Source organism: Oryzias melastigma, linkage group LG17, assembly GCF_002922805.2.
Source record: "Oryzias melastigma strain HK-1 linkage group LG17, ASM292280v2, whole genome shotgun sequence".
Lineage (NCBI taxonomy): Eukaryota > Metazoa > Chordata > Actinopteri > Beloniformes > Adrianichthyidae > Oryzias > Oryzias melastigma.
In genome coordinates, this window is record NC_050528.1 from 30892170 (window position 1) to 30912210 (window position 20041).

General features: G+C 40.6%; 1 protein-coding gene across 2 annotated transcripts in view; it reads right to left on the reverse strand.

Moving 5' to 3' along the window:
• cadm3 (cell adhesion molecule 3) overlaps nucleotides 1–20041 on the reverse strand; it is a gene marked incomplete in the record, with an annotated part of 145876 nt that overhangs the window by 1584 nt on the left and 124251 nt on the right. Inside the window, 4 exon segments of one of the 2 annotated variants that reach the window (XM_024279394.2) lie at nucleotides 1–2966; nucleotides 8854–8979; nucleotides 14181–14201; nucleotides 15270–15442. In XM_024279394.2, coding sequence (XP_024135162.1) covers nucleotides 2848–2966; nucleotides 8854–8979; nucleotides 14181–14201; nucleotides 15270–15442 — 439 coding nt within the window. 2 annotated transcript variants of the gene reach the window in all.

Sequence of the window (20041 nt, forward strand, 5' to 3'; positions counted from 1 at the left end):
CAGAAGGGCCGGATCAGGACCGTGGGATGTTTTGGTAATCCACCTCACAAGAGAAGAGGAATAACATCAAATCTGGATGAAAAGACGTTTTGATTTTGAACTTAAATAGAACATTTTATTTCAAAACTCTGACTTTAGTTCTCATTTTAGTACCAATTGCAGAAATGGTTTGATGTTCTTCAGGGAAAACAACTGCTGCGTTCATGTGGAGTTGGAGTGACTGGAAAAGGACTGTGAAAACACACCTGAATGTAAAAAAAGGCAATTCTTTCAATAGCTCAGAAATGATGATAACTTCCTGATCAAAGGTCAATGTACTTATAGTGCACCGTCTACAGGGAAACAGGACAATTATAGGAAAAAAAACAAATAAGGATTATTATTATAATTTATTCGCATTTGACGGGCCAGAGTAAATAGTTTGACGGGTCGCATGTAGATTGCCCACCCCTGGTCTACATCATCTCTAGCCACCCACCCATCAAGGTCGGGTTGGGGGGCATATGGTTTAGAAGTGGGCAGAAATGTGGCCCTGAATGGGTTTGTGTGCAGTTTCTTTGGTGGTCCCACCGTGTTTGGTTTAAGTAGAAACTCAGTGGGTTGGTTCGCTATGCTAGCCAGCCTCCCAGTGGACGCATAGCATGCTAGCAAGCTTTACTATAGTGAACTAGCGAGCTCCGCTGTACTGAGCTAGCGAGTTCTGCTGTATCAAGCTAACAAGCTCCCCTGTTGCAAGCTCTGAGGTTGTGAGCTCGGGTGTATCGAGCTAGCTAGCTCCACTGTTCACTGGGCGGCTGGCTAGCTTAGCGAGCCTACCCACTGAGTGTCCACTTAAGTCAATGTGGCAAACACAGGTGGGGTCACCACAGACACTGCAGACAAACCCAATCGGGGACATTTTCTGCCACTTTTGAACCATACGGGCCCGCTCAGCCTTGTTGGCTGGGAATTAGCCGTCATGTAATCCAGGCAGCAGCTGGAAGGTAGCAGTCTAAACCCAAAGACAGAGGGAAAGCAGCTGACCCAACTTCAGATCCCAGATCGGAATCCGTCTGGATCAGAACCTTTCTCGCTGCACCACTTGTTTTCAAAGCAGCAGGTAGCAGTTAAGGAACAGAATCCCTGATCAGCTGGGACGATCGTAGGAAAAATGATCCCAGTAGAGCAGGACTGACAGGGGTGAAGGGATTCCTTCACGAGCTCCATCAGCTAACATCCACAGATGCTAAATCCTAAACAAACAAAGACGGGCGAGGAGAGTCCACATCGATTGGAGACGGAGGAAAAGGGTGAAGGTGGATGGGGACGCAGACGGGCTGATTGATTAAACTATGGAAAGAGGCGGACGGGAAGAAGAGGAGAGGGGAGGAGAGGAGAGGGCATTTAGGCTCCTAAATGACTTTCTGCAGACTGGGAACAATGCCTGCCAAGCCAAACCTTGGCCCGTGCACGCTCCACCATCCAGTACCTCTTAGTTAGATTGCAATCAATTCCAGCAACCAAATGGAGATGGCACTGAGAAGGCGGGCTCCCAACTCCGAAAAAACATTTCTATAAGCAAATCTTTTGTTAAGCTGGTGAATGAGTTTTATAGCTACAATTTCATTTTGTTTCTACCCCACAATGTTTGGTAGAATCCTGTCTGACCTTGAGCGGGAAAATGGGAAAACATTTCCTGTCCTAAAGCGGCGGCTTAGTAGAGATGATGATGTCACGACTCAGCGAATTCAGCGCCAGGTCTGTTGCCGGGCAGAAAAGCGGTGAAGGTGAAAGTTAAACTCCAACTTTCAGAGCTTGTGTCCTTCGAGCTCCTGCTACAGTTTCATGTTTGACGAGTCTCAGGATCAAGCCCCACAAAATCAACACACATTTGAAATCAGGTTGTGACAGAAAACCCATCGGACACTGTAAACCGGGAACACTGACAGTAACACCGAACAAAATCTCCCCGAAAAAGGGCAAATCAAAAGAAATCCTTCATTCATTACAAATATTTGCAGATAAGGTTAGTTTTCATCGCAACATCAGAGTTGTTATTTGTACATTTTTCCCCCAGATATGGATACTTTTCTGTATTTCCACGCATGTCATAAAAACAGGCAGGCTTTTTTGAGTATATACGTTACTGCTGTCAGTAACAGAATGAATGAAAGAGAGACAGTGTGTATTTACAGCACACCAAACATTTGTCATCAAGTAAAAAGAATGCTATATAATTCTATGTATATATATATAAGTATATATTCATATGTATACCGGAGAGCCTTGGCTTGGCTGCACAAGGTGGGAATGCTGTTTCTGCACGAGTGTTGGACGTTTTTAGGAGAGGAAAAGTCCCGTGGTAAAATCGAGTATTAAAGGTTTGTTTGTCGGTCAAAATTGGAGTTTAGGCAGGATTGGGATGAAACGTGGAGGAAAACGAAGCGTGGAGGCTGAAGAACGGAAAGATTCTGAGGAAATGTCGGAATGTGACTTACAATTTCTGTTTTCGCAGCACGTAAGAGAAGGACGCTTGTGTGAGGATGTGTGAATGAGTCAAAATCAAGTCGGGTTTGTTCATCTGAGCGACTACAAGCATTCAAACACGTTTTTTTCTCTCAAAATTTGTGTGTTTTAGTGGGTAACTTCAGTTCATCCGAATGTCAGTGCAAATTCTCTCTTCCCTGTGTCAAACCAAAGAGGGGCGTTGAATCTCTGGATCCCACCCACAGTTCCCTCCCCTCCCAGCGTCCCTCTGACAGAGTGAAGAACCGAAGCGAAAACAAATGGCGGTTTGTTTCTTTCCTTCACTCCGCCCTTCTCCTCTGCTGCTCCAGCACTTCCTCCTCGTCTCTTTTCCTCCTCTGACTAGATGAAGTACTCCTTCTTGTCGTCCGCTCCGGAGTGGCCTCCCTCTGCGTTGATGATGGCCGTGTCGGCGTCGGGGGCGTCGTCCGAGCCCTTGGCTTCGTGGGTCAGATAAGTCCCTGTGGCACGAGAAGCACCAGTGAGCAAGAGACAGACAGAACAGGGAGTGGATGCATTAAAGTGAACCTGTGGAAGTGTTAAAGTCCCCCTCTGATGAAAATTAGTTTGTTGAGTTTCTAACATGTCTGTGTGTCATTTTTCTTCTGAAAGAGAACAAATGTAATAAGGAATCATTTAGTTTTTACATTTCCGAGTATTTCTCCATTTAAATCAATCAAACTGTCTTGGACAGACTCTGTTTGAATGAATGATCTTCTTTCCATCAACAGCTCTGCTGCACATGCACTAAACCCTCATCTGTTCCTAGTGTCTAGTTCAGGTTCTGGAGAAGAGAAGATGGTATCTTCACATTGACTGCAGTCAAATGAGCCGCCGTTCACATTTCTGTGGTCAAATCAGCATCACTGGATTTTTGGTGTGAGTTTCATCCAATACTTACGGTAGCAGGACTGAGAACGCTGGAAAATCTCCACCAGACTCCACGGAGCTTCTTGATGTGACCACGGAAATGTGAACGGCGGCTCATTTGACCGCAGTTGGAAAGGATTGTAAATCAATGAAAGAGCATTTTGATGTTAGCTTTGATTATTTTATCAAGAACTCTGAGAAACCAATGATTGAATGTATTGATCACAGTCAATAAACATTGGAGAATTAGCTAAAAGAGTCTTTGGTGAACTGGAAGGAGAAAGAATCAGGATTTTGGAGGAAGTTCTGTCCATGAAGATCTTCACTTCCTCGTCCAGCTGACATCCGGATCAGAACCATACGACATTTAGGTTGAGGAATTTTGGTTAAAAACTTCATGATCATAATTAAAACACTGCTGGGAACATTTTTTAAATTAAAAAAAAAAATGTCAGAGGGGGACTTTAAATATCACCTTAACAATTAAATATTTTGTTAATAAATGAAACACAATGAGTAACAAGATAAGGGAGGTACTATGGGACATTGATGACTGATGGACAAATAAATATATACATTTTATGGAAAAAAAAAATTCATAAAGCAAAAGCTTTACAGAAATAAAAACAAAATGTAAACCAAAAAAAAAAGAAAACCAGAAAAAATAGTTATTATGCAATACTGATGATTGGATGATGATATTTCTCCATCACTTCCACTTAAAGTTATTTGTCATGAAGTGATACTGGGTATCATCATCCAATCAACAACGTCCCACAGTCCCGACCTTCTCTAATAGTCTTTTAACATTTTATTTGGTTTTCTGGAAACAACTTTTCCTTTGCAAAAATATTTTTTTGGTTTTGTTTTTTACAATTTGGTTTCTAGGATTTTTGTAAAATATTTTTTAATACTGTTTTTTAAATATTTGATCTTTAAAACATTTTTGGGTTGAGTGATTTGTTGTTGTGAGTGGCCCTTCAGGGCCACCGTATTATCATAACAAAAAGTTTTGTTTTTACATCAGATCAAAAGATGACTTTAAAGAAGCAGATAAAGCCCAACAGAGGACCAGATCATCCAAAAACATCCGTCCATCTTCTCCTCCTGCTTTTGTCCTGGGTCAGGGCGGTTGCTGGAGCCTATCCCAGCTACACCAGGGCAAAGGTGGGGTTCACCCTGGACAGTGTGCTCGCCCATCAAAGGGCTACACTTTTGTGCACAGCTAAAGGACCACTTAAAAGTCATCAATGAAGCTTTGAAGTGTGTTTTCAGAGGATGAAAGCAGAGCGTCACACACATGCAGGAGGAGAACATGCAAACTCCACACAGAGAAGACCCGCTGGGGTTTAAACTTCCAGCTGTGAGGTGAGTGCGAACCATCACATCACTGTCCAGCCAGTTAAAATAATAAAAGCAGGTTTGAAACCTTTAAAAGTGTTTATGTTCTTTAATTGACACTATTTTTTAAATTGTTGACAGGATCATTCCAGTAGATTTTGGAGGAGAAAAGCGGCTCACTCAAAATCTACTGGAATGATCCTGTTAACAACTGAAAAGTCATAGTATGTTAAAGATTTTTTGTTAAGAATGAGTGTAAAAAAAGAAATCCAGCCTCTCTTGGCTCCAGGTTTCATTTCAGGACCCACAAGCAGCAGCTGACCCCTTTGATCCTCTTTTCCATCTGACTGCTGTGTAAATGTGATGGAAGGCAGACGTGTGCTGTGAGGCCAGCCCTTCCTGTGCTTAAAAAACAAAAAATGTTTCAAAAGAATTTCAAAAACAAACAGGAAGTCTGTGAAAGGAGGGACAGATTGTGTGTGTTGGTTCCTGTTCAAAGAGGAGCAAAAAACTGTGGAGGTGAAAGGCCATTGTGAGTGATTCCACACAGGTCACAACAACCCGTCAGGGGTTTCTTTAACTAGCAGGACAGAAAAATATGTTTGTAACATCAATTCACATCTAAGATATTTATTTTTTTATTTTAACATTAGAGTGTCAGCGTTTTACGTGTCATAAACCCCCACAGTTTTATTTGTGAAAAATATGTTTTTTTGTCATTTTAAACTAGTAAAAAACAGAAAAAATGTTATGTAATTTAAAAATTTTAAACATATTTTTTTTAGTTTTCATCAAATTAAAACTGGTTTACTCAACTTATTTAGATAAAAACTATAATTTTTTAAATGTAACAAATTACAGAACTTTTATCAATTGATACAATGTTTCACTTTTTGAGTGAAGGTCAAACTGTGACCCTCAAGTTCTGCTGAATCACCTGAATCAGGTGTGTCAATAAGATGCAGCGAGGACAGAGTTAGTAGGAAAACAAAGAGAAGAAATGTAGTGAGAATAGAGAGGGATTTTTCTTTGACTAAACTGTAAACATTGAATCAGTTAACAAAGGTTCTGTACGGAAGCCAAAGTGGTCAGCCCGACTATTTTTTTATTGTTTTCCTATTATAACCAGATAATATCTGATAATATCTGGTTATAATGAGAAAATGAGATAATAACTCGTTATAACGAGGAAACGAACTTTGTTTTCTCGTTATAATGAGTTATCTCATAACAACAAGATATTATCTCATTAACGAGAAAACAAGATAATAACCTAATTATGATGAGAAAACAAAGTTTGTTTTCTTGAGAAAATGAGATAATAGCTCATTATAACGATGGAAAAAAAGTATTTTTCTTGCTGTATCGAGTTGTAAGTTATAATCTCGTTATAACAAGATATTTTCTCATTAACGAGAAAACTACAAAATAACTCATTATGTTGAGAAAACAAGGTTCGTTTCCTCCAGAAAAAACAAGATAGTAGCTTGTTATGATGATAACAAAAACTTATTTTTTTGCTATATCAAGTTATAAGTCATTATTTCGTTATAACAAGATACTTTCTCCTTATCGAGAAAATAACTCGTTATAATGAGAAAATGAAGTTAATTTCTCATTATAAGGAGTTATTATCTCGTTAACGAGATAATAACTCGTTATGATGAGAAAGTAAAGTTCTCTTTCTCGAGAAAACAAAATAATATCTCGTTATATCAAAAAACATAAAAATTGAGTTGTAAGTTATGACCTCGTTATAACAAGCTATTATCTACCTAACGAGAAAACGAGAGAAGATCTTGTTATGACGAGAAAACAAAGTTCATTTCTTATTATAATAAATTATTTACTCGTTTTCTCGTAAACAAGATAATATCTTGTTATAACAAGATAATAACTCGTTATACTGAGAAAACAAAGTTTGTTTTCTCGTGATAACGAGATGATGAAGAACGAAGAATGCAGCGTTCCCCTCTCCCTTTCCCACACTGAGACGCTAAGACAGAAAACTTTAAATGTAGCAAATTACAAAATTACGGAGGCCAAAAATGTCCTGACCTTTTTTTTTTTTTTTTTTAATCTTTTTCTTGTTACAACCAGAAAAGAAAGTTCATTTTCTCGTTATAGAAAGATAACGAAGAACCTCTTCCTTTCTCACACAGAGATGCCGAGACTTTACCTGTTTTAAGTCTCTATATTTTGTGGTTAACAACAAAAACAGTAGAAAAAAACTTTCCACAAAAGTGTTTTTTGAGTCTATTTTTGATTTATTAGTGGGTTTCCGCTCCTCAAACGCCTTCATTCCGTCTCATGCACCAGCCCTCCTCCCTTTATTCCCCTTAAACCTCCGAACATACGGGATGATTGACAGAATTGAGGCCCGACAATAATCTGGTGGTGCGTTCACTGAACTCCGGACGTTAGCGAACCCAAACAGCCACTAGGCCCAACTCAGTCCACAATTATGCTTTTGTCAAGTTTATACAAACCGCTGCAAAACAAAGCAGATTTTCAGAAAAAAAAGTCAAAAGAATTTTTTTATGGATCACTTCTGGTGTTTGACATTCTCTCTAATAAACTGCTTTGTTTTGGTTCTGATGTCCGGAGCTTATTGAACATACCATGCAGAAAGGCTCAGCAGCACTGGTGCTGTCAATCAACCGGTCTGTCATAGGGGGTTTTAAGAAAATAAAGGGAGGGGACTGGTGCATGAGACGGAATTAAGACATTTAAAGAGCATAGATCCACTCATAAATACAAAAAAACAACTTTTGTGGAGTGTTTTCTTCTACTGTTTTTGTTGTAAACCACAAAATAAAGAGACTTAAATCAGGTAAAGTCTCTGTGTCTCTGTGGGAGAGGGGAGAGGTTCTTCGTTATCTTTTTATAACGAGAAAATTAACTTTGTTTTCTGGTTAAAACATTTTTTTTTTTTTTTAAAGAAGGACAGGACATTCTCGGCTTCCGTAGTTCTGTAATTTGTTACGTTTAAAAGTTTTGGTTTATCAAATTACATTTTTGAGTTAAGTAAACCATCGACTCAATATTTTATCTTGATGAAAATTGTTAATTGATTCAATGTTTTATTTTTTTCAATGTAGTTAACAACAAAGTCATTTAGACGTTTGACCAGCAACATGTCTTGCTGCATCATTCAGTTTTCCTTCATCCCCCCCCCCTCTCTCTTCTTGAGTTGGAAGAATAAGATACACTAAAAATGTGAACCATTGGATCAATTAACAAAAGTTCTGTAATTCTTTACATTTAAAATGTATATTTTCAATCAAATTACATTTTTTGGTTGATAGCTTACTTAACTCAGAAATTGAATTTGATAAAAACGAATATTTTGAAATGTAATAAATTACAGAGCTTTTTGTTTCATTTTATGTTTCCATTTTTTACAATGTATGTGTAAAAAATAAGAGGAAAAATTTCATTTTGGACATATAAGTGTTGAAATGTTAAATGTATATTTTATATGGTTGTAAGTACAACCAAGTAATGTGCGCTCAAGCAAAAAAAAAATCAAACTTTTTGCCTAATTTTGTCAATTATTTACAGGACAAAAAATCCCATAAAAGTTAATATAAATCTGCAGTTTTTGTAAGTGACTAACTTAAGAATTTCCCACTTCTCAAAGTCGTTTTAGATACTGTAAAGTTGTGCAGCAACAATAACATTAAAATAAATCTAATAATTGTTTTATCAGCTGTCCTATCTATGTAAGCAGTGAAATGCTACTCTCAGCTTCCTCCCATTAGCTGTGAATGCATGCGTTAGAGTGATGGTTGCTTTTTTTTGTTTGGAAAAATGTACACTTTGAAACCTGAGAAAGACTCAAGAGATAAAGCAACATTAGCAAGTCAGTAAGTTAATCATCTTTCTTGACAGGAAGCTCTTAAGATTCAATCATATGGATCCAAATCCGGCATTTGGCTTCACAAGTGTGCTGCTGTTAGAGGGATGAGCTGGGAAATCTAGAAGTTTATGGAACCAAAATCGAATAACAGATGATAAAGAAGTCTAGTTTTTAAGAGAAATGCTGCAGTCTGTCATGAAAGTGTCTGTTTTTGCTCTTTTATGAGGTCCAGTCTGTGTCTCCATGTGTGCGTGCTGTTTTATCCGGCTGTCTACCTTTGTGTCTGATGAGGTATCTGCCAAAGACAATGAGCAGGCAAAGCAGGATGAAGACTATAACAGCCACCACCCCTCCGATCACAGCGTGGTCCACTCCCGAGGACGTCGACATGGCTGTGGGGTCTTCGGAAGAAGGAAGGCAGAGAGAGAGAGGACAGGTCAGGACCGTAGAGCGGAGGGCCATAAAACATGAAGAGGGGAAGGGAGTGGAGGAGAAATCGATGAAGAAGAAACATCAAATAAATAAAAATGAGAAAAGAAACGATGATTAACAGTAGAAAGGAGGGAAAGGGTGGTGGGTGATGGAAATGGAGGCTGGGTGATGAAAGGCCAGAGAAACAGTGAGAACAAGAGAGAGTGACAGAGACGAGGCACAAAGAAAAGTGCAGAGGAGTCAAGGGTAGTGTACAATATTTCCAGCAGCAATTCTTCAGGAGGAAAAGAAAGGGATGCAGAAGACGAGAAACAGACAGGCGGAATAAAGGAGGTCATTTCATCACCCTCCATTGAAAACTGTTTGTGTCTGACTTGCAGAGGGTTGCACAGGTTGCAGAGCGAGTCCCGCTGAAGGACCCCTGAAGCCGCCAGTCAGAGAAGTTTCTGCCCCGACAGCGGTCATTTCGGTCCTTTTTTCTACGGTGCTCCTCCATGAATTTCAAAGCGTTGTGTTTTGAAAGTGGAATCAGCAGCACCAAGCTCCCACATTCAGAGCAGACTCGCCTCTTTTCTTTGCCTCGTTATTGAAAATGTGTCTGTTTTTGGAGGGTCAGTCTGTTCACTGACTGGTCACCTGTTCAATCAGTGCATTTAGACATGCACACATGGTCAAGACTGATCAAACTGAACATCAGAATGAGGAAGAAAGGTAAATAAAGTGACTTTGAACATGGCATTTATTTCAGAAAATACTGATGTTGTCATGTGATTCCCCTGGGCTGATCGCCACGCCTCCTTCATGAGTTTCACCTGTGTCCTATTGTTTTTTTTCCTCCATTTTCTGTATTTAATGGCTTCCTCCCATCACTTCCTTGCAGGTTTGTTTTGTTGCCCTAAGCACCAGCTCTGGTCTCCCTTGCCAGGTTTTTTGGTCTTGTGTATTGCGGTTTTGGATTTTGGCCTTGGCTGATTTATGGACTTTGCCTTTGCTTCAGTTTTTCAGCATTTTGCTCTTCCTTGGTTTTTGTTTTTTGTTATTAAAGACTTTTATTATTAGACTTTGGAGCTGCTGGCTGAACTGCATTTGTGTCCGCACACCATAGCCTGACAGATCTACCAGGTTTTTAAACCACAACCATCTCTAGGTTTACAGAGAATGGTCAGAAAAAGAGAAAATATCCAGTAGGAACAATCTTGTTGGGATCAGATGAGAATATCCGACTGATTCTAGCTTATAGAAAGACAACAGTAACTCGAATAACTTCAGTGTAGTTTAATCTACTAATGTACAGTATAGAAGACAGCTTAGATCAATCTAAAGTATTTTTTCACTTTATTAACGAGTTTGTTCAATTTGAACAGTTTTAATAAATTGACTTAATAGCTGCTTTTATTTCATGGTTACAGATTTCCAATTTACAGTTGCAATTTATAAAAAGAAAATATCACATTTCTGAATAAATAATCAGTTTTTAAATCCGACAAATCTAAAATGTCTGAAATTATTATTCCATTATCTAAAACTTTTTGGTCTTTTAAGATCCTTAAATGCACACTTTAACAAAGAAAACATTTCAGGAGAAAGACAAAATTTAAAGTAACAGTTGTAAAAGTCGTTCTCTGGTGAGCATCAAAAAGGTTATTCTAACATTTGAGTTGCTGACTTCTTTCTGTCACAGATGAACTTCTGGTTTAATTTTCATTTTTAAGAAGCAAATATAAAAGATTTCGCTCACTAAAAAACACACTTGAGTAGCTTTTATTTATGTCGACTGTTGGACGTTTGTGCAGCACTCAAAGCCTTCTGTCATTCGCTTTCACAAACGTTGCAACAGACAAAGAACATGTGTTGTGCAAAGAGGACGTGTCATCCTAATTACACATGTAATCGTCAATACTCTCCTTCATTTGTACATGCTCGCTTCTATGGGAATCCTCTGCAAGAAATACAGTAAAACCAAAGTGAGCAATTTGTGCAACATTCTATGAATTCCTGCGAATGCCACTTGCTCAGAAAAGTGTTCCAATTTCCTCATGTGTTAAATTAGAGCACTCTGGATCTGATGCTTTGTTCTGGTGTTTTTTTTTTTTCAATTGTTGGAAATTGAAAATAGTCCCCCATGGTGGGATAAAAGTAAAGGTTGAACGTCTATTATAATAGGAAAACTTCATTAAGCCCCTTTTAAATTGCATTTGGATCTTTCCCTCTGCTAAAATGTCGCAAATTTAAATGAAAATATCTCATAATGAGGCTTTTCACAGCATTTATTACATTGGATTAAAAACAGATTAATTAATGACAGGTCATGATTAATTCATTGCAAAAATGAATCGCATGACGGCACTAATTATGACATGTTAAAAACACGTTTTCATGTTTGGTTTGTAACTTGTCCTCTAAAATGATGTCGTCAAACTTGTTTTAATTAGTGTGTAAATAAAAATATATAGTTAGAAGTATGGAAATTTATTTTAAAAACAACTAAAATTCCTCTCGTTTTAGCTTTTCTTTAAATTGTTTTTCTTTCTTATGATAGAAAGGGTTTGTCTTGTTTGTCAAGACGAGGTTAAAATGAAAAATACATCATATAAAGATTAAAAAACAGGATTCTTTAAATTCCACCAATACTTTTCCTTAACTTCGTCCTCTTCATAATCCTAATTATAACATTTCTCTCTGTCTACATCCATTTAATGCAGCTTTTATTTAGTTTTTTCAGCAGGGGTGAGAGTAGATTTTTGGTTTTGCTGGTACTATGAGCCCCCCCATGTGGGCCCCCCACCCCCCACCCCACCAGATGAGACCGTCAAAGATCCATTCATTTTGTTCTTTTGTCCAGATTAAAGACGAATCTGGCAACAGAGAAAAGTCACCTGTGCGTGATGGTCCTGGCGTCTCAGTGACATTTTCTATGCCTCTTTCATCTCCCCTTGTGTCTTCTTCATCCTCTCCTTTAGAGGGTTTAGTCGGCACATCTTCATCCTCACTTTGGATCTTCCTCTTAAACATCTGATCCATTTTTCTCTAAATGTTCTAAATGTTGCATGTGCACGTGCATGAGCATTGAAATTGTTTACGGACATTTTGTTTCTTCTTTTAGATCTCATTCCCGAGTCGTCACTTGCTGACGTCTTGGTTGTCCCCAACAAGTACCCAACAAGTTCCCAACAAGTATCCAACAAGTACCCAACAAGTATCCAACAAGTATCCTACAAGTATCCAACAAGTACCCAACAAGTATCCAACAAGTATCCAACAAGTATCCAACAAGTATCCAACAAGTACCCAACAAGTACCCAACAAGTTCCCAACAAGTATCCAACAAGTATCCAACAAGTACCCAACAAGTACCCAACAAGTTCCCAACAAGTATCCAACAAGTTCCCAACAAGTATCCAACAAGTATCCAACAAGTACCCAACAAGTATCCAACAAGTATCCAACAAGTACCCAACAAGTACCCAATAAGTACCCAATAAGTACCCAATAAGTACCCAACAAGTACCCAATAAGTGCCCAATAAGTACCCAATAAGTACCCAACAAGTACCCAACTTTTGACGGCTGGCTGTTCATAAAATCGAGACTCCGAAACCTTTGGGATGTGGTACCGGATGCGGCCGGTACAGGTCCCCTAACCTGGCACTGGACCCGAACTGGTACCAGACGGGATACAGGACCAAACTGCTATCAGACTTAGTGCAAGACCCAAACTGGTACCGGATGCAAACCGGGCATGGTTCCAGACCTAGTCCAAGACCCAAACCGGTACTATTAAACTGGAACAGGACCCGAACCGTTATCAGATGCGGTACCAGAATCGATACCAGACGCGATACTGTACGTAGACTGCTACGCAAGCCGGACCTGGGCTAAGGTACCGGTGCGCTCTGCGTTCCAGTACTGGTTACGGTTATGGCCCGGAGGTTGGGGACCCAGGATATAATGGGAACAGCCAGAACATCAAAGGAAGTGGTGTGGAGGAATCTTTAACCAAACGTCAATATGTGACGAATGAGTTTCTGTTGTTATGGAAGCAAGAGAGCGCAGACCGGGACAGAGATCCAGAGCATCTCATCCACTGGCCGACGCGCCACTAAAACAAGCAAACATCCAAACGCTGCCCGATCTCAGCTTGAGTGACAGTTTTTTGTTCTTTCTCTGATAAGAGCGACTGCGGCTTCTGTCATGTGTTCTACAGTGAAATCTGATCTCCTTCTAGCCGGAGCGGCGTTCCGGATCCAATTCTTTTACCGGAATGCTGCTCCGGCCCGCTCCAGCTTTCTGTCATCCCTGCTTTTCAGGCATCAATAAAGTCTAAAAGTCAATCCAAAAGTTACACAGAATCCTTTCTGACACACAAAGCTTTCAAACCCTAAAGAAAACTGATGACGGATCCAGAAGCCTGCTTTCCATTTGGCTTGTTTTACAAAGCTTCAGATCAATGGGGGCGAGGATCAAACTGGAAGAAACTGCTTGCCTGTGCACCCAATCAGAGTACAGCAACGGCACGACAACAGATGTACACAAAACTGATGGGAGTAACACATTACAACCAGCTGGGATGCCAGATGATGTAGTGAATGGACAATTTTGTCTGACTAAATATTACTTCTGCCACTTAGAGGAGTGATGAAGCCTAACCGCGACCAACCGAAGACAGGGAACAGAGAAGGATGATGGGATGGTGAAACACACACACGGACAGACACACACGGAAAGTTCAAAACACAGTCTGGCCGGCCAGCGTGGAGGTGACAGGGCATGCTGACGGGGCGAGAATGGGAATGAGCGAATAAATCCTCCTGTCAGCATCAAAAGAAGGCAGACAAGACCCGAGAACACTGCCGGCGCTGACCCCCCTCCCTCGTCCCGCACAATGAGACACACACAAAGACACACACAGGAAATAAAGAACTCCGTAAATTACTTCCACCCTCGCGGGGTCGCGCCGGCCCGCCTGTCTCTGAGTACAAGCCAGAGGTGCGTGCGTGGCGTCTGAGCATGTGTGCTTCTGTTTGCATGTGTTGTGTGGGCGGCGGGATGAAATATTCATCCCGCCGCTCAGGAACTCAAAGGGCCTCCAGACTGTTTTAGATAAGAGACAGACAGACACAGACAGACAGACAGGTGGACAGAAGTCACACAGACAGGTGGAAAAGCTGTACCTGCGATGTTGTCTGCATCATCTTCTGAAGAGGATGAGAAGATGAATTGTTGAATGTTTGGATGGATGGACGGAGGGGATGGATGGATGGATGGATGGATGGACAGGAATAGAAAAGGAGTGTCGGGGTTGGAGGTTTGAGTTTCAGTAGAAAGAAAAGAGGAAAACAAGAAACAAAAAGATGAAACAGCAGTGAATCCACATCATTTCTTCAGTTTTACACAGGCTGTGTGTGTTTGTGTGTGGGGGGGTGTGTTTGCAGATGTGTAAGCATAAAAACAAACTCCTCGACTATTTGTGTGACAGCTACACAATCTGTGTATTGAAGGAGAAAATAAAAAAAAGCTGTAACTTTAATGGTTTTTCTCTTTCCACTCCATTACTAGTGTGTGTTTGTGTAAGTGTGCGGCTGGTTTTACCTGTGAAAGTGTTAAATCCATCCAGCCGGACGGAAACTGGGGGTGTGGGGGAGGAGAGGGGGGGAGTGGCGTTGAGAGGAGGGACGCTCGCAGTGGAAGGGAGGAAGGGTTTAGGGGAGGATGAGGAGGATTCGGGGGAGAGCGGCATGTCGGGGAAGAGGGCGTTGGAGAGGGTGGTGGTGGCGAGGAAGGAGAGGGAGGTGGTTGGAATGACAGTGGTTGAGGGGGGGGTCGTAGATGAAGGCGAGAGCGGGAAGTCGGTGGATTCAGAGCCCGAACCAAAAAAAACGTCAGGAGTGGAAGATGATGGCAGTGAGAAGCGTGTGAGGGATGAGGAATCTGGAGAAGCCATCGGGGGCGGGGTGGAGTCTGATTCGGTAAGATCTTTGGAGGAGAGGGGAAATGAGGCGGAGCCAAGCACAGAAAACGGCCACGGATTGGTCGAACAGGGCACGTAAAGCGGAGGAAAAGAGGCGCCAGAATTTGCAAAAGCAGTTATGACAGCGCATGGATGAGGAAAAAAAAACAACAAAAGCAGAAGGAAAGAAAATCAGAAAAGAAAAAAGATGGAAGTGCAAACAGAAGAAATAAAAGTGATGAAGAAACATAAGAACCCGTCTCCCTGCTGCATCTCCTCCCTCTGTCGTCATTTCTCCTCCGTCGTCTCTTACCTTGCACCTGAAGCACGTACTCCCCGCTGCTCTTCCCGATGCCGTTGTCAGCGTGGCAGACGTAGACGCCGTTGTCTGATTTGTTGAGCATGGAGAAGTACAAGACAGCTCCTTCGGGTCTGGCCAGAGACGGGAGGTCTCCTTCTTTTCTCTCCCAGATGTAGTTAGCAGGCCTAAAAAGAAAAGAGGAATTTAGGATTTAGAGGATTTACATCAGGGGTTCTCAAAGTTTTTGCAGCCAAATTAAGGCCAAATCCGAATTCTTCCCTTCTCCCTCCCCTCCATTTGAAGGGGGCGTTTAAGTGAAAGTGTGTCCAGGAAATGTATTTTTTAAATTCCACCCTCTGAACGGAGGGGTACAAAGTCCTCCCCCTAATAGGCTATACTGGGTGAGAAGCGCTTCTCTTCACGTAGGTGCGCTCTGAAGCAGTGATGAATTTTTGTTGTAGCATGACCTTTTAAAGTTGTAAAACCGATGTTATGTATATTCAAGCGCTGGAAGCTCCACGCTAAAGCTAGCGGAGTGGCGATTATTGGTAATGTCACTGACGAAAGTGACATCTGAAATATGAGACCATTGTTTCCATAACTCTCTGTTTGGGGGGCCAAATGAAGGGAAGGGAGAAGGGACGGATTCGGATAGGGCCTAAGAACTCGATGTTAGACTGGGGGCCAATTTGGGTGAAAAATGTGATAACTTTAAAGGGTAACCAAACACTAAATCAACTTTTCTTGGCTGTTGATCTTCTGTAAACGGGGCTTTAAAAGTGCTGTCTGTTGGTTGTTACCACATTTTTAACAATCGAATATAAACTTGCTTAATGCTTGAAAATATGGTCAAAAACTGTCTGTGTGCTGCCCCCTACATATTGAAACAAGGTATTGCAGTTGAATTTTGTGATTGGTCAACTGGTGTAAGTCTTAGAAGTTTGACGTCATCATGCTCTGCAGGTCCAGTATAAAAGCCCCGCCCATCTTTGATTCTGTAACGGTCGGTCGTTAGCTTTAGCATGGCTCACAGGTGTGTTGCCTTCAGTTGTCAAACATCTACTGGCGTACACAACTTTCCAGTGGACTTGGAAGTCAGGGAACAGAGGTTGGCATCATATCCAGCAAACTCAGTCCTGGTGATGGATTTGCAATGAACGTTTCACTCAGGATTGTTTATTTAATGCGCTACCCTTTATAAGCTATGATGCTAGCGACATTTTACCACTCTCAGACACGGGTCTCCTTCAGACCTGCAAACCCTCATCTGTGTTAGCTTCAACATTCAACCATAACATCTTTTTCCAGACATGGGAACGTATCCATTCCCACTCTTCAGCGTCTCACCAAGTGGAATGTTGAAAGTAAACAAAAGACCTTCTCAGCGCAGCAGCCTTCACATGTAGGTTAACCAGATGAAAAATAAAAAGCTAAAACGGTTGTTAGATATATAAAATATATCCATTCAGCACGGTCACTAACGGGCTTGTTACACCAGTGTTGTGCCAGGGTATGATCCCCCTGCCAGAATTTGTTTCCCCGCTTTCTGGCGTCATTGATTTGTTTCATAATACTCATATTTTATCCCAAAAAGCGTTAAAAGAACATAACAAAATTACAATATACTTTATTCTTGGGGCTTTGGGGAGTTTATCGTCATATTTTTTCACATTTTCTACAAATAATAACAACTTTTTGTGTTAAAGTCCCCCTTCGATGAAAAAAAATCCTGTTTTTTGAGTTTTTAACTTGTATGTGTGGCATTTTTTCTTATGAAAGAGAACGAATGTAGTGATAAATCATTAAATTTTTGTATTTCTGAGTATTTCTCCTTTTAAATATCTGTCAATCAATTTGTGGTAGAAATGCTTCATTTGAATTAATGATCTTTACGTCACAACAGCTCTGCTGCACATGCACAAAGGATTCTCATCAGTAAAACAAAGTTTATTTTGCTATAAAAAAAACTTTCTTAATAGTATTTTTCCTCCAAGATAGAAAACCAGACACTTTTTCTTAAACAAATCTCTTTTATGTTCAGTTTTTGCATTATAGAAGGAAAAGAATAAAGAAAAGATAAAAAGCAACAACTGAAAACTAATGAGAGATAAACAGTAAGAAACATTTATAAAGAAGGAAAGAGGATGCAGCCGCGTGAGAGAGGAAGAAAAGAGATAAAAGGGAATAGATGGAGGAAGCAGAATGAACATTTTAAATCTGCCAGCGTTAGATCCTTTCTGCGGAACAGATTGTATATGAGAGAGATAGCGGGACGTGCCGTGATAAAAGAATCAATTATGTAAATGCAGCCGTCCTCAAGCGCTGTACAGTAATTACTCAGGCGGGGGGTCTGGATCCAGGATGGACGTCTTCAACTGATTCAGTGAAATATGGAAAGGAAATACTAAATTTACCAGCACAACTTATGGATTCAGGACTAGTTAGGTTCTCTAGCTTTTATTTAAAAGAGTGAATGAAATCAATCTGTTGTTGCTGCTGGACGAGGTGATTAAAAACATAATTTTTTTCCTTTTCTTTTTTAAATTTTGCTGCTCAAAAGTTTCCTGAAGACAGCTGAGGAGGAGCTCATTGTTCTCTGAGGCGAATGAGAAGGATTTTTAAAGTCTGTCTGCATGGTCTGCTTACCTGCAGTAAAATGTCACCCGCCGTATTATAAACCACTTCCACATGTAAGATATATGCAATTAACCGAACAATTAACTTCCCATTTCCAGGCATTAGCTGGAGCTCCGTTGTTGAACAGAATGTGTAAAAGTCACTCTCTGTTATACGACAGGGAGCTGAAGCAGAATGATCCCAATGCAGTGACAGTTCCCTTAATGCGTGATGAAATCAGTGTGTGCTTCTGAGCGGCAGGGTCTTCAGAGGTGAACGTTTTTCATTTCACAATCAGTAAACATCAAGTAATGATGAAACATATGGTCATGATTTGTCCTGCAGTTAAGCAGAGAGTTATTGTTTCATTCAAGCCTGTGCAGCACTTCCTGTGTCTTTCCAAACACGATCACTTGCTATTTTTACTCCAACAATGGAGGAGCGCTTTAATCACTAACTCCTCTGTTGTTGTGCAGACTTTCAGCTTTTTTATGATTTTCTTTTTGTTGCAACCTGTTCTGTTCAGGCACTTTAAAAAAAAAAAAAAAAATTGTTGCCGCCAAACACCAAACACACAGCGGAGAAAGCCTGAGGTTACCCGCTAAGACAGAGGAGCATTTAGTGGCTGAACAGACATTTCTCTTTCCGGAATAACGGCACTTCTTCACACGTCTCTGCTGCGTGTCCAGCTATTTTGGCACATCATTATAAAGAGTTGCACAGTTCAATTTTAATCACATATACTTTGCAACTTTCAACAAACTCAGAGACGTCCGTGTTCTGGCTCAAGCGCCTAAAACTGAAGGAAAAGTCTCAGGATGATGCAGTGAAATGACTCTTGATGCGTCTCTAAAACTGTAAAAACGCTCAATAGCTTTTACACTGCAGAGAATTTGATACTTGCAAAGATTTTAAACTTTGTTTATAGATATTCAGGATATTTTAGCAGGTTTGACATCGGTTTATCGTATTTTTGCTTAAATCTTTCCAAGCTTTAAAAAAATTGTGATTAAAATCGATTAATTAGATTAATTATATACAGGATCACAACTACTTAATTGCACAAAAAATGAATCGCAAACCAGCACAAAATTTGACTACTTTATAGTAATTTCCTCCTTCAGATTAATGTTCTTTTCGGGTTCCCTCTTTATGCAGTGTAAAAGGTTCTAGCCATAAAGCGACCCCACCAATGGTATAAAACCTGCTGGAACTTTGAATTATTTTCTAATAAGAGCTTTTGTGTTGCTCGACTTCACAGTTCAGACGCTGCCTCACCTAAATCCCACAGGTGTTAGCTGCAGTTGTGTTGAAAACAACAGCTCCACAGCAGAAAGCAGCTCAGCCAGAGGAAAATGTCACAGACTTTGAGGAGTGAACAGTGAGCGAGCGCTCCGTCGTCTCAGAGACCGCACAAGTTTTTCCTCACTGTTCCACTCTCTCGTGACTTTATCGCCTCCACTCAGAGTTTGATTTGATGCCAGCATCAAAACTGCATGATAATGTTGTCAAAATATGCTTTCACATAAAGCGGCGCCTTTCACTGGTGTCACTGAGACGGGAATGACTCCACGCTCAGCTGACAAAGACATCTTTCTTTTAGATTTATCCTCGGATGCATGCGTGTGATTGGGCGCCGATTGGTTTGGGGAAATATAATAAAAAAAACACAATTTTTGCTCCCATAACTGGGTTGAAATACACAGACACTTGGGAGACGGATTACTCGGCGGTCATGATCTCAGGGGAGCCTCGCCGCCTCTCATGGGAAGAGATTTACAACACCGACAAATAGCAGCTTTGCTGGCGATGATAGTTGTTGATGGCAACATAAAGCGATGGCGAACTTATCTTTTAATAAGTAACAGCTTACTGTAATCCTGTTATAAACCCCCTGCTGTTCTCTAAAGCTCATCACAACCTTGCATAGGTTAGCAACTTATTCAGGCCAATCAGGCTTTCAGTGGGTTAAACGAACAGCAGTGGAGGGCTTAACTTCTTAGATCACTGTAAGGGGAGCAGCAGAATCTACGGTTAGGCCTCCTAATAGGCAGAACATGTCATAGGAAACGTTCCGTTTTCATCTTCTGGCTGCTGAGAATCAGGGAAACAGAGAATTCGATACGCTTTTCTCTTCAACCTGACACGATGACACGGCGCGCAAAATA